Raw genomic sequence first — 15,520 nt, forward strand, 5'->3', positions numbered from 1 at the left:
TTTAGGCTGCCCCTAGATTTCCTTTCATCTCTTACTGGGATGGGTTGCCACAGCCAGCCTTCAAGGTTGGAGAGGCCCAAGCGCTTACACTCCAGGAGCACCTGAAAGTGAAACAAAAACTGCCTGCTGCTGCCGGGGGTTACAGGGACTCGCTGGTCGCCAGGGGCTGCCATGTGACAGTCGCTTTTTGCAGCAGCACTTGCGGCTGCTCTCCCCGCCTGCGGCTGAGGGCCCTCCCCCGAAGCACACGGCCCCTCCCCACGGCCTCAGGCCCGGTTTCCCCTTCCGCGGCCACTGACGTCCCTCGAATAGCAGCACAAGGCGGGTGATTGTGATTCTGGCGAGCGGTTCGGAGCCTCCAGCAGGCGCCCGGTGCCTCTTGGTCCCAGTGCAGCTGGGCTCATCCCCCGCCCCACATACGCGCCGCCTGACAACAAGCGTTTTGCCCACGGCTAGGCCACTTTGTAGCCGGAGACCTTGCACCGGCTGGGGGCCCCGCATCTCGCCTGACCCTCCCTGCAGCCCTCCCCAGTCCCCCGGGCGCGGGCAGGGAGAATGGCCCAGCTCGCAGCCCCTTCGCCCCGGGCGCTGCTGCTGCTGCTCCTGCTGCTGCCGCCGCCCTTCTCCGTGGCCTCCAAGCTGAACATCCCCAAAGTGCTGCTGCCCTTCGCTCGGAGCACCAGGATCAACTTCACCCTGGAAGCCAGCGAGGGCTGCTACCGCTGGTGAGTGAGCGCGGGGGCAGCCCGCCCGGGCGCTCCTCTGCTCGGGGGCTGCCCGTGGCGCAGGTGTGGCACGGGCGGCCCCGCAAGAGTCAGCCCGGAGCAGCACGTGGGGCTGGGAACCTGGGCAGCCTGCGGCCTCGTCCCTTTGTCTGCAGCCGCCCGCCTGGCTCTGGTCGGGCACCCCCGGGGGAGGCGTCCGCGCGCTCTCCCCGGGGGGTACGGCCGGGCTCTGCAGCCGTTCACGCGGCCCCTGGGAGCAGCCGAGCCTGCAAGGCAGCGGCTGGGAGCCTGGGCCCGAGAGCGTCTGTGCACCTTGCTCTGCAGCACGCCCAGGGCGGGTGAGATCTGGGCCCTGCATGCTGCCGGGGGTGAGAGCAGCGGGCGGGTCCCTGGGAAGGGTGGGCTGGGGCTGAGCGTGGTGTGAAATATCAGCTCCTTGCACTGCCCTAAGGCTGGGCCGCGAGAGCCGCACACACCAGCTCTGTGCCATGCGTGCATCCATGCACAGGGCCCAGGCCGCGCTGCTTAGGTGCCCCGTATAGGTGGGAGAAGGGCCGAGAGAGCCTGTTGCAGGCAAGGCCTCGCCGTGCTTACAGTGTAGTAAATGGGCGTGAGGGGCACGGAGTGCAATAAAAAATAAGTGGATGCAATGTAGGATGGGGGAAGAACTGAGAAAGGCTGTTGCTTGTATGCACCCTTTGATGGCCCCATTGACATTTTCATATGTAAAAGGTACCTCAGGTATGCTGGCAAAGCAACCTGTAGTGACTTTTTCTGATGATTTGAAGGTGTTCAGCAGCCTTTGCTGTGAAGGATACCTATTTTTTTTAAAAAAGCATGCATTAATTATATTGGGGGGAGGGATAGCTCAGTGGCTTTAGCATTGGCTTGCAAAACCCAGGGTTGTGAGTTCAATCCTTGAGGGGGCCATTTAGGGATCTGGGGCAAAAATCGGAGATTGGCCCTGCTTTAATTAGGAGGGGGTTGGACTAGATGACCTCCTGAGGTCCCTTCCAACCCTGATATTCATATTTTAACTTGACACTTTATCATGTAATAGTGGGAATCCAATATATGCATTGGCTAGCTCATCCAAGGATAGCACATACGCTAGGTATTGCGGGAACACCAGCCATTCACCCATCCTGTGAACACTGGACACTCAGCTGCTTTTGCAGTGTAAAGAAATAATGAGAGGGAAAATCCGTAAGGAAAATCTGATCCTACATAGTTTGAAAAACAAATCTCATAATTTTCTACCCTCTGCATGAAAAATTCCACACCCGCTCAGCACCAGATCCACAGAGGAAGTTAGGAGTTTAAATAGCTTTGTGGATCTAGACGCTGAATCCTGGGCAAGAAAAAAAGCCGGGAAAGTATTTGCATATCGGGCTGGATGAGGAATTTTTAGGTAGAGAGAAATAAATACTCACACCCTGCATGTGAAGTGGCTTTGAATATATCACCCACCCATATGTGGGCATGGTAGTAAGGGAGGAGCTAAATGCTTAGATGTCAGTCCAGATACTGAGTCAGATTCACCCCTGGTGTTTCTTCATTGGGGATTATGCCAGAAACAAAGCATGAGATGTAACAACTAACCCCTTTCTCAATCCCTCTGTCCAAAAATGTAAAAATTAGGCAATACCTCACTGTCATGGCTTATTTAGACAATATGCTAAGCATGTAGCCTCAGGAGAGACTGGATCAAAGAGGAACACTGTGTCAGGTTGTTCTAAAAGGTAAAAGATGCCCCAGTGTGAATAATTGTACTGACTTCTGGTCAAGATGTCAGAGTAAGGATACAGGATATAATCAAACACTGCATGGGCATGGAATAGACATTTCTACATTGGAAAGCCTGCTTGTTCACATGAAGCAACACAGAGGTTAGATGATAGATTGGACATGTTGAACTCAGTGGGACTGCTTGCTGAGTAAAGGAACACATACTGTACATGCAAGTACTTGCAGAATCAGAGCCATAGTGTTTCATGATGGTGCTAATATCTTCGTGCTAAACTACGTTTAAGTAACACTTCTCTGATTTGCAGTAGCAGTGAATGTGAGGTGTCTAGTTAAAGAAATGTTGATATTCCAAGTCTTCATGATTACATCTGCACTTGCTCTACTTTCATGTTTGTAGCAGATTTTAGTTGTTAAATTTGTGGTTGAAAACCATTAAAACTCATCCCAGTGGAATATATTTTTCCTTTGTATCAATGAACTTAAGCTGTCACTCAGACTTTTATGTACTTGTATATTTGCCTTGATATTAAATATTTGAGAGGCTGATCAAAAACCTTTAATATGGCTACTTACAAGTTTGAGTCCCGCTCCTCCCCCACCCAGGAAGAACAGTAATCAGAGTTGCATCAAAAGTTTATTTTAATCCTAAACTACATGTGTAGGAAAAAAAAGAGGAAGCAAGTAATAAGTACAACAGTTTTTAAATGGAAACAATAGTTTGCTGTTTGCTATGGAACTGTTTAATAATTGCAAATGTATTCTACAGATATTTTCTTATCATATTTCTTTAAAGGTGGCTGGAGTCTATGCAGAATCATTTTACCAATCAGTTTGGCTCATTAAAAGAAAAAAAAAGTCACAAATTAGGGATGTAAAATATTCAGTGGTTAACCCGGTAAGCATTAGTTTTACCGTTAACCCACCCTAACCGTTAACCCCTAGCCGTGCCAGCCGGAGCAGCCCCGGGCCAGCCCAACCTGCTGGAACAGCTCCAGTCTCTGCCCCCTCCCTTTAATCAGTGAATCAGTTAAACGATATAATTTTAATAGTTTAAACGGTTAACTTTTAAAATGATATTTACATCCCTGTCACAGATGCGTCACAGTGGTACTCAGTTTGTATAGGCAATATATCTTCATTATTCCTAGTAAATGTGTGGAAAATAGTGAACTTCCTCTCTCTCTCTCATATTGATTAGTTTATAGGAAAAAATAATGATAAACTTTCTTTGTACCAGCCATCCATTCAGAATGTCAGTTTCTCTATTCTGCACGATTAAAAGCTTGCAGTGGTAGTTAACATTAATTAAGAGATGTGTGAATCCGATAATGATCACAGTAGAATTGCACCCTTAGGCAGTATGGCCTAGTGTATAGGACACTGTACTGGACTCAGCGAAACCTGGGTTCTGTTCCCAGCTCTGCCACTGGCATTCTGGATGACCTTGGGCAAGTCATGTCACTGCTCTGTGCCTCAGTTTCCCCAGCTGGAAAGGGGGGTTAATGAGGCTGACCTCATTTTGTAAGGCACTTTGAGAGCATCTAATGAAAAGCACTGTATTAGAGCTAGGTTTTATTATTATTTGAAGGAGAAAGGCCCAAGATCTGGCATCAATTTAGACTTACAACGGTATGCCCTCATTTTCAGCCTTCGTGATATAAATCTTTCTTAACTTCTCTCTTGCAGAGCAACAGGCAGGATGTGGGTGACAGTCTATGTATATCCATAAAACCTTTTGGAGGAAGTAGCAGCTCTCTGTGAGGGGCTGAATATAAGTGATGAAGATGATTTAGCAAAACTGAAAATGTTTAGTAAATTGCATTGATTAATCTTTCTTTCCTGTCTCACAACCACCTGCCAAAAAGCCAGTCTTTAACTAGAATGCGTTAGGAGGAGACTTAATATGAGGGCAGACTGTTGTACATCTGCTTATTACCAGGTTCTCCTCTGAAACAACTGGTTCTGCCCATTGTCAGAGACAGAAAACTGGACTGGATGGACCTGGGGTCTGATCCAGTCTGGCAATTCGTATGTTTAACTCCCCCTTTGCTTCCGCCCAAACCTTTCCATAAATATGCTGGTTGGAGTTGCATATGCAAGAAAAAACAAAGTATCAGAATTACAAGATACAAGTACATATGTCTGAAGAGAGGATTGAGATTGTGTAACGTGGAGCAGTACTACCATATATCAGAGGTAACAGTATAAATATTTAGGGCATTGCTATCATTTTCATCATTTCTACTCTGTGAAGATACAACAAGCAGATAAGGGTGGCATTTGAATTTCTCCTCTTTCTAAAAGAGAAGAAACTTTTATAGGCTACAGAGTGGTAGCCATGTTAGTCTATCAGCAGAAAGAACGAGGAGTACTTGTGACACCTTTGAGACTAACACATTTATTTGAGCATAAGCTTTCATGAGCTAAAGCCCACTTCATCAGATGCATGCAGTGGAAAATACAGTAGGAAGATTCTCTCTCTCTTTCTCTAGAGAGAGAGAGAGAGAGACAAAGAGAGAGAATGAAAAAATGGGGGTTGCCATACCAACTCTTAACGAGACCAGTCGATTAAGGTGGGATATTATCAGCAGGAGAAAAACAATAACAACTTTTGTAGTGATAATCAGGATGGCCCATTTCAAACAGTTGACAAGAAGGTGTGAGTAACAGTAGGGGGAAAGGTTTCAGAGTAGCAGCCGTGTTAGTCTGTATTCGCAAAAAGAAAAGGAGTACTTGTGGCACCTTAGAGACTAACAAATTTATTAGAGCATAAGCTTTCGTGAGCTACAGCTCACTTCATCGGATGTAGGGGGAAAATTAGCATGGGGAAATAGTTTTTAGGGAGTGTAATGACTCATCCACTCCCAGTCTTTATTCAAGCCTAATTTAATGGTGTCTAGTTTGCAGATTAATTCCAGTTCTGCTGTTTCTCGTTGGAGTCTGTTTTTGAAGATTTTTTTGTTGAATAATTGCGACTTTTAGGTCTTTTAGGTTCAGGGACGTTGAAGTGTTCTCAGACTGGTTTTTGAATGTGTTAATTCTTGATGTCTGATTTGTGTCCATTTATTCTTTTGCGTAGAAACTATCCGGTTTGGCCAATGTACATGGCAGAGGGGCATTGCTGGCACATGTTGGCATATATCACATTGGTAGATATGCAGATGAATGAACCTCTGATAGTGTGGCTGATGTGATTAGGCCCTATGATGGTGTCCCCTGAATAGATATGTGGACAGAGTTGGCAAGGGGCTTTGTTGCAAGGATAGGTTCCTGGGTTAGTGTTTTTGTTGTGTGGTTGCTGGTGAGTATTTGCTTCAGGTTGGGGGGCTATCTGTAAGCAAGGACTGGCCTGTCTCCCAAGATCTGAGAGAGTGATGGATCGTCCTTCAGGATAGGTTGTAGATCTTTGATGATGCGCTGGAGAGGTTTTATTTAGTTGGGCGCTGAAGGTGATGGCTACTGCATTCTGTTACTTTCTCTGTTGGGCCTGTCCTGTAGTAGGTGTCTTCTGGGTACTCTTCTGGCTCTCTGTCACAGGACGCAGACTCACCCGACAACGCCTCCTGCTGGTCGTCTCGGGGAATTAGCGTCCAGCCTCCGGAGTGCCTCCTTCAGGCCGGTGTCTTGCCGCCCCTGGCCCCTGTGTCCCTCCCGGACCCCTGTGCCTTTGTCTTGGTTGCTACCCCCTGGCAGTACCCCCACAGTTCTGGGTCTCCCCCTCCCAGGGGAACCCCCACCCACTATCCCCATCTTGCCTCAGTCTTAGGCTACTGCCAGTCACCAACTAGCCCCTGCTCCCTGGGGCAGACTACAGTATAAGCCCCTCATCACAGGCGAAGGGGTTTGGACCTGTTGCCTCTGCCTACCCTGGCTGCCCCTGCTACCCCTGTACCTTCCCAGGTCTGCAGCCTGGGGCTTTCCTAGGCCCGAGCTCCCCAGCTCCCTTGGCCTTCCCCAGCCCTGCTCCCATTGATATGCATTTTTTTTTTTAACATGAAAGCTCAGATTCTCATGTAATTAAATGACTCCTAGAGCTGGGGTTTCAAGAAAAGCACAAAATATCATGAGTCCCGTGAGAAAATTATGGGAGATGACAAAACTACAAGCATGGCTTTAAATATGCTTCTGACATTTCAGGAGTCCATTGCTTTCTTAAGGTGTTACTGTTACTCTAGTAGCAAAGAATAATTTTTGTAAATTAAGTTTTAATCTAGATTTGTGAGGTTTCTAGGTATAAACATCATATATAATACTGGTAATTTTTTTTTTTTTTTTTTGCAAAACACAGTACCTACAGAGAAATGAAGACAAAACTTAATTTAAAAAATGCTCCAAATTTATGGTTACTTCCTAATCATACCGGGGGAAGGGAAGCATTCAGAAGCAGTGATTTTAAAATAGCAGTGCTCGCTGGCTGAACTCTGCATCACACAATTGCAAAACCTCCTTACATTGCAAATTAACGTGTGGAATTTATATTTAAGTCCACATGTGGCATATAAATATGCTTACGTTCTTGGAACACACTCATATCCGCATCTCTTTTGTAGAAATGGCATGCATCACAACACGGACCTCTACTGGTAATGAAGTATTGCTGTGTTAAGAAATATTACTAACTACGGGTCTGATCCAATGCCTGTTGGAGATGGTGGAAAGTTTCTGTTGACTTCAGTGGGAGTCAAATTGGGTTCTAAAGCCTTAGAAGAAGATTGTTTTAATAATGCTGAAATAATAACACAGGATTGAAAACTTATCCAGATACCCCCTATGTAGAAATAGACTAAAATTGTTAGCTGATGACTGTTACAAAAGATGGTCAACAAGGTGTTGGGGCTACATTGTGCTGAAGTTCTATCTAGGTACTGTCACTGGACTCTGCTTAGGGTTCACTCTTTCATTGCCACTGGAAAGTGGGCATTTGATAAACTTGAAGTTTCTCTGCCCCTTACCATGATTCCAAATAGTTGCAGTAAAATTGACCAGTCTTGTTCATACTCTTAGGAAAGAAGACTAGGAGAATTATTATTACTATTATTCTTTAAATAGAACGCTTAAATGACTTCAGTAGGTGTTGAGGGCACTCTGCACCTTTCAGGTTCATGCCCTTTTTTGTGTCAGGGTCTGTCTTTTGTTCTTGAAGCACTTCCATATCTCTGCTGCTGTAGAAATAAAAATCTTTTATAATTTTTGTCCATGATCAGAAAAAGAAATGTAGAATAAACATATGATATATTTTAAAAAAATGTAAATGAAATAATGGAAGGGTCACTGGAGCATTAAATTAAAGGAATGAGCAGGGCTGGCCAAATTAATTATACCTCTTGTGGAGCTTTGTGCTGTTCAGTGCATATCTGACAAGATAAACATGCTCACTACATGGTGAACTTTGCCATGTTTGCATGTACAGTGCATCCTATCTTCTCTCCAATCACTGGTGAGAAGGCTAAGAAATAATAGTGTATCAAGTGTCGGTCCCAAGGCAAGAACCTGGGTGTCTTGGTTCCAATTCCACAGTCAGTCCCTAACTCCCTAACCTAAACTGCTTTCCAGCAAAGTCACTGAATCTGTTATCCCAAGTGAAAAATATGGATGATAATAATTTATACTTTTCACTTGCATGGTGCTTTTACATCCCTACATCTCAAATCATTTCACAAAAGTGGATAGAAACCATTATCCCCATAAAGAAAAGGAGTACTTGTGGCACCTTAGAGACTAACAAATTTATTAGAGCATAAGCTTTCGTGAGCTACAGCTCACTTCATCGGATGCATCGGAAGTGAGCTGTAGCTCACGAAAGCTTATGCTCTAATAAATTTGTTAGTCTCTAAGGTGCCACAAGTACTCCTTTTCTTTTTGCGAATACAGACTAACACGGCTGCTACTCTGAAACCTGTCATTATCCCCATATTATAGTTCATCGTACTGAGTATAGAAGATTAAAGCCATTTGCATGACAGTCTCCGTGGTCTAGCAGATACGGGTCTACTACCTCAGGGCAGTGCTCTGTTCCAAAAACAGTTTTACATATTTTCTTCAAGCTTTGCAGAAACCTTTGCTTTTCGAGTAATCTGGCAATTTTTCGGGCAAACTAATTTTCCAGACCAAAATTATAGGGAATGAAGAGAGCACTTTTTGCTATAGTTGGTTGCACACTTTACTATGGAGAGTTTATTGCAGGGGTCGGCAACCTTTGGCACGCGGCCCATCAGGGTAATCCATAGGCAGGTCGTGAGACTTTTTGTTTACGTTGACTGTTCGCAGGCATGGCCCCCGCAGCTCCCAGTGGCCGCAGTTCACTGTTCCCAGCCAATGGGAGCCGCAGGAAGCGGCGGGCCACAGGGATGTGCTGGCCACTGCTTCCTGCAGCTCCCATGGACCTTTACAGGGTGAAAGCTATAAATTCTTAACTGGATTGGAGAGGAAGGAGGGGTTAATTTTTCCCTCCTCTTGGCAAACCTGTTTACTTGGGGGAAAAAAAACAACTAGGAGTACTTGTGGCACCGTAGAGACTAACAAATTTATTAGGGCATAAGCTTTCGTGGGCTAAAACCCACTTCATCGGATGCATGCAGTGGAAAATACAGTAGGAAGATAGATAAAGATATAGATATAGATATATATATATATAGAGAGAGAGAGATGCAGAGAACATGGAAAAAATAGGTGTTGCCATATCAACTGTATGCCCACCTGTATGCCCAACTGATAGCCCACCTTAATTAATTGGTCTTGTTAGAGTTGGTATGGCAACACCCATTTTTTCGTGTTCTCTGTGCGTATATATATCTTCCTACTGTATTTTCCACTGCATGCATCCGATGAAGTGAGTTTTAACCCACGAAAGCTTATGTCCAAATACATTTGTTTGTCTCTAAGGTGCCACAAGTACTCCTCGTTCTTTCTGCTGATAAACTAACACAGCTACCAGTCTGAAACCTGTTTACTTGAAGTGAAGGTTTGAATGTGAAGGAGCCTTCTTCTGAATTCGTGAATTTTTTGGGGGAGAATGGGGAAAGAGGGAATCACCACAATGGCTGTCATCGCAAGATACGGTGGCATGAGTTCTCACCAGGCATGCAGTAATACCTTGATTCTCCTTTTGATGATTTATACAGTCAAACCTTAATCTGTTTGGATTGCATTCTAATATTTGGATTATCTAGTGCTTTTAAAAAAAACAATTAACTGGCAGATGGCTAACATGCTTGTAGCCTTTCTGTCTGTACTCCTTCTAGCTTGTTGCATAAACATTTCAGCAGTTATAATAAAATAACTTTTGGCCACCTGTCCATGGCAGTTACTTTTGTTATCTTTTCCTTTTTTAAAAATCCAGCCAATATTTCCAGTTTGGTTGGATCATAAACTTTCTTTGTGGAGAATTAACCATTTTCCTTTACCGTGAATAGCTTGCTGTCCATAACCTCTTGGGAATGGACTATTCTGTTTTAGAATTTGTAAGGTTGCCTGGGAAATCTATGAGAACAGCAGCTGCAGCAGAGAAATGCCACTTTTTCAGAACAGCAATGTGATGGCTATTTTAGAGCTTTTCTGAACACCAGGAAAGGTTCAATAGTATCTAGACAAAGATAGGCTAACTACAGCAGGGCAGGGGAAAAAATGTTTGTGAAGAATCTCTGGGTGTCTGGCTGTGCGAGAACCTGGCTATTCATGTATTTAACAAACCTAACATGCCTATACCCTGCCTCTGTTGAATATAGATTTAATGAAAAACTGGGATCCTGTTCTAATGCACAACTGTCCCATATACTTTATTACACGTTTATGTAATAGCTACATACAAAAACCTCAAAACCATAATTATTCATTCAGAAGCTTTTTTCAGTTTTAGGTCAAGGCAAGAGGAGGAAGGGTCCAAAATATCAGTTCAATGAACTTATAAGGAAGCAATATATCAAATAATTGCCTGCATTTAGGATGCATGATGTTAATTTTGCTAAACACAGTCCCAGCTAAAATTCTGGAACAAAACCCATTATGCTTTGGGGAATATACATCTTGTTTGGTTATATTCTACCTAGTGAAGATAGAGGCAGAACAATCCACAAAATTAAATCATATATTAGTTAGAGCAGTGTATTGTAATATTCAGTGAAGGCCAAATCATGAGGGACTTACTAAGATTAAAACCCCATTGTAGGTTTTGCCTAAGAAAAAAATGAATGATTAAGATCTTTTGGATTTAACAATGTGATAGATTTGATTTCAATTGGCAATCTAGGTCTGATGTTCAAAAGCAGTCACCGGTGGCTTATCTCCGCTCCTGTTGCTGTCCATAGGTGGGCCAACTCACAGCCCTATTGAAAACCCCACTCTGAGCAAAAGCTTCACCCTTGGCTACTCTCACTGTGTCCATCTATTGCATTTGCCTCTAAAACATAGGACAGGATGGAAATCTGTTTGCTACTCATTTTCTCAGTACAATTGGCCTGAGAGAGGATCGAGTAGACTTTTTAAAAAAAAAAACCCAAAAACCTCCCTTGTAGGTTTAAAAACTCATGCAAATAGGGAAATTCTGTTCCATCATGAGGAGGGCAAGGCTGTGGAATCTTAAGATTCCCTGGGAATCTATTTGGAACCATAATTTGCTGATTCAGATAAAATTGCTTCTGTGTTGTTTCGGCGGCTGTGTAGTCAGTTTGGTAAATAAACAGTAAATTGGGTCCTGAGATTCACTGTGAATATAGCACCAAACATATTGTTCAATCAAGCCTCATCAAACTGTTGAAAGGCTTTACATGCCAGTTGATGTTACTGTTTCCATCTGGCTACATGTCTGTAAATGTTTCTAAGTTAAGTCCTGAAACATTAGATAAGCTGATAATTATTTATCATCAGAGAGACTTATTTTTGCTAATTAGACATTCTGAAGAGCAGTTATTCTTTGGTATTTAAACTGTGCAGTCTGAACTTCTCTATAAATTGGCGCAAGCATATTCACCAAAATAATGCTAAAATTATGGGGAAGGACATCCGTTTGCCAATACTTTAAAATGGATTATTAACAGCATTAAATATGGTTAGACATATTCACCCAGGATACCCACTTACTTTGTTCCTCTACCATGGCAGATAGTTGAATATTATTCTTTTAATTTTGCAGTACAGTAATTCCTCACTTAACGTCCTCTCACTTAACGTTGTTACGATCTTGCGTCCCTGCTCAGTTACAAAACATGCTCCATTTAAAGTTGTGCAATGCTTCGCTATAACGTTTTAGAGTAGCAGCCGTGTTAGTCTGTATTCGCAAAAAGAAAAGGAGTACTTGTGGCACCTTAAAGACTAACAAATTTATTAGAGCATAAGCTTTCGTGAGCTACAGCTCACTTCATCGGATGCATTTGGTGGAAAAAACAGAGGAGAGATTTATATACACACACACAGAGAACATGAAACAATGGGTTTATCATACACACTGTAAGGAGAGTGATCACTTAAGATAAGCCATCACCAACAGCAGGGGGGGGAAGGAGGAAAACCTTTCATGGTGACAAGCAGGTAGGCTAATTCCAGCAGTTAACAAGAATATCAGAGGAACAGTGGGGGGTGGGGTGGGAGGGAGAAATACCATGGGGAAATAGTTTTACTTTGTGTAATGACTCATCCATTCCCAGTCTCTATTCAAGCCTAAGTTAATTGTATCCAGTTTGCAAATTAATTCCAATTCAGCAGTCTCTCGTTGGAGTCTGTTTTTGAAGCTTTTTTGTTGAAGTATAGCCACTCTTAGGTCTGTGATCGAGTGACCAGAGAGATTGAAGTGTTCTCCAACTGGTTTTTGAATGTTATAATTCTTGACGTCTGATTTGTGTCCATTCATTCTTTTACGTAGAGACTGTCCAGTTTGGCCAATGTACATGGCAGAGGGGCATTGCTGGCACATGATGGCATATATCACATTGGTAGATGCGCAGGTGAACGAGCCTCTGCTTGTCACCATGAAAGGTTTTCCTCGTTCCCCCCCCTGCTGTTGGTGATGGCTTATCTTAAGTGATCACTCTCCTTACAGTGTGTATGATAAACCCATTGTTTCATGTTCTCTGTGTGTGTGTATATAAATCTCTCCTCTGTTTTTTCCACCAAATGCATCCGATGAAGTGAGCTGTAGCTCACGAAAGCTTATGCTCTAATAAATTTGTTAGTCTTTAAGGTGCCACAAGTACTCCTTTTCTTTTCGCTATAACGTTGTTTTGCTTCCTGCTTTGTCCACAGCTGGTAGCCCCCCTATCAGCTCCCCTATGCCCACCCCACAGCACCTCCCGCCCGCCAGCAGACCCCATGGATCAGCGCCTTCCCCCTCCTCCCCCTGCCTCCTGCCCGCGGCGATCAGCTGGCTTGCGGTGTTCAGGAGGGAGGGGGGAGGTGCGAGGACTCAGTGCGCAGGCTCCCCCTCGATCCCCTGCCTCTTGAACACTGCTAACCAGCTGATTGTTGCCGGCAGGAGGCAGGGGAGGGAGGGGGGAGGCTGCGCGCCAAGTCCTCGCTCCTCCCCCTCCCTTCCCTGCCCCCTGAACGCTACAAGCCAGTTGATTTCTGTGGGCAGTAGGGAGGGGGGAGGAGCAAGGACGCAGCGCGCCTCCCACCTCACTCCCCTGCCTTCTGCCCGTGGCAGTCAGCTGGCTTGCAGCGTTCAGGGGGCAGGGGAGGGAGGGGGAGCCTGCGCACCGTGTCCTTGCTCCTCCCTCCTGAATGCTGCAAGCTAGCTGATTGCCGTGGGCAGGAAGCAGAGGAGGGAGGAGGGAAGACCGAGGATGCTGCGTGTGGAGTAAAGGGGGGTGGGGGAGGAGGTGGGTTAAGGGTGGGGGTTTGGGGGAAGGGGTGGAGTGGATGGGCCGAGGGTTGAGCCCCTCCCACCCCAGTGCTTGCAGAGTAGGGGAAGCAGCCGCTCATGGTGCGCAACATGCTTCTCCTACTCTACAGCACCTTCAGCCTCCTTGCCTGCCTCTTTGTTCCAGTGCCAATGGGCTCTGCCTGTGTGGGGTAAGGCCGGGGCACCTCTCAATTATAGTACTGTACTGCATGGAACATTTTTTTTTTTCCCTGGAAGCTAACCCACCCATTTACATTCACTCTTATGGGGAAATTGGATTCGCTTAACATCGTTTCACTTAAAGTCGCATTTTTCAGGAACATAACTACAATGTTAAGAGAGGAATTACTGTATTTTTATAGGGACAAATTTAAGGCCCAATCTTGTCCCATTGATGCTGATTCGAGTTTTGCTACTCACAGCAATGGGGACAAGATTGGATCTCTAAAGCCTAAACCTTAAAAAGTTGAACATAATGTGGTAGAAGGTACAGAAGTCAGTGAGAGTGCTGGGCAATCACCTGAAAGTAGAATTTGGCCCAAACTGTGGGAATAAAACAAATGTTGGGACATAAATTACATATTTCTTTTGTTTTGCCCTCCCTCTTCGCTATTCAGCTTCTTCCCCACCAGCACCACCCAAGCATTGTTTTTACTACTAGATGCTATTAGCGGTTTTAATATGCAATTCAAGAAGTCCTACCAGGTACATATTGGTAGAATCTAATGTTGAAATATTAGTAGCTCTTCTAGCATCTAATTACTGGCATGCTGTCCCAGGAATTAAAAACACTGCAGTAGTTAGGATGTGGAATAAATTGTGGAGGTATGTGTTGCTTTGTGAAATAGTGAATTGTTTATTGTCTGTATCACAAGACTAAAATTAGCTCTGTGGAGGGAAGAGCATAACAGAGTACAAGACACTACTGTAACAATGTTGTTTCAGTTAATGTCTTAATCATCCAACCTACAATTATTACGCCCTATTTATGGGCAAGTATAGATAGGATTCTTATTAGTGAATATTAATGTATAATAACATTTTCTCTATCAGGACTTGACTTTCACACTTTTAAGTACATAAACTTAATTGTTTTCTGTTTATTTTCAGACTTAGACAATTGATCAGTTCTTAAACTGCCCATAAATAACTGCTGATAGCTGTTCATTTGTTGTGATTTGGTGTGATTTTTGTTTTGTTTTGAGTAGGCCAAATCCTGGTACTTGTTTCAGAAACATCAGTGACAGTTGTACCCCGTTCTTTAAACCTAGTCCTTACTTGGGCCAAACATCTGTTGGAGTCATATTAATTAATACATTGACTTCAGTGGTGGTCATTTTGCCTAAGGACAGCAGAGTTTGGCAAGCAGATATGCAAAACCGTATAAATCCCCACAAATCTGCATTTTCATGTGCAATTCATATAATTACAAACCAAGTACTTGTGTACTTTACAGATCCAGTACTTTACTCATACCTTTAGATTGTAAGCTGCTTAAAGCCTTTTTGTCATGTGTTTGTTCAGTGCCTGCTATGGTGGAAATCTGGTCCACGCCTAGGTACAACTCAATACCAACTGTGTACAATGGTTACATGTCCATTTCTACAGTTATTCATGTTCTGTAGTTTTGAAAATGTATTCTAATTTAAACCTTATTCGTCCTGAAACTGATCTGTTACATGTTTCATTTGAGGAGCCCAACTGTGAGACTTGCAGAGTCTCTTGAACTTCCATTGATCCTGCTTGGAGTTGATGGTGTTCAGTATGTTGTAAGGCTGGATTCAATATTAAAATGGTGATTTTTGTTGAATGTTACAATGGGACAAAGAATAATTTATTCTAATTAATATAACAAAGGTGGTTCTGTGTTCTTCTTGACTGGATAACTAACTGAAAAAGAAAACTGCAAGTACTGCAAAATGCAATGTGGTGGTGGTGCGTTTATAATGGGCACGAAGTAATCACGAAGGAGCTAATTTCTTGATTTGGTTAATTTGTTAATATCAAATCCAAGCCTCAGGTTTGGAGAGAGAGTTGATGAAAATCAAAACATTTCTGTTTCAGGTGATCTCCCATAGATCATTGCTTTGTGAAACTTTTCCAAAAATTGCCATTATTTGGAAATAATTCCAAAAATAAGGTCAGTTCTTCAGCTGATATAAATCAGTGTAGCTTTGCTGTTTCCACCAGCTATGGATCTCACCCATAGTTTTGT

The 15,520-nt window shown here is 43.8% G+C and overlaps 1 protein-coding gene across 2 annotated transcripts in view; it reads left to right on the forward strand.

Annotated features, from left to right (window-relative positions):
- Positions 1-261: 261 nt before the first annotated feature.
- The window catches only part of NUP210 (nucleoporin 210), a 115,141-nt gene continuing 99,882 nt past the window's right edge, over positions 262-15,520 (forward strand). Inside the window, exon 1 of one of the 2 annotated variants that reach the window (XM_043518498.1) lies at positions 262-725. In XM_043518498.1, the coding sequence (XP_043374433.1) occupies positions 556-725 (170 nt within the window). In that variant the 5' untranslated portion in view covers positions 262-555. The remainder of the gene's footprint in view (positions 726-15,520) is intronic. The other variant, XM_038410021.2, reaches the window with a different exon arrangement.

Source organism: Dermochelys coriacea, chromosome 7, assembly GCF_009764565.3.
Source record: "Dermochelys coriacea isolate rDerCor1 chromosome 7, rDerCor1.pri.v4, whole genome shotgun sequence".
Lineage (NCBI taxonomy): Eukaryota > Metazoa > Chordata > Testudines > Dermochelyidae > Dermochelys > Dermochelys coriacea.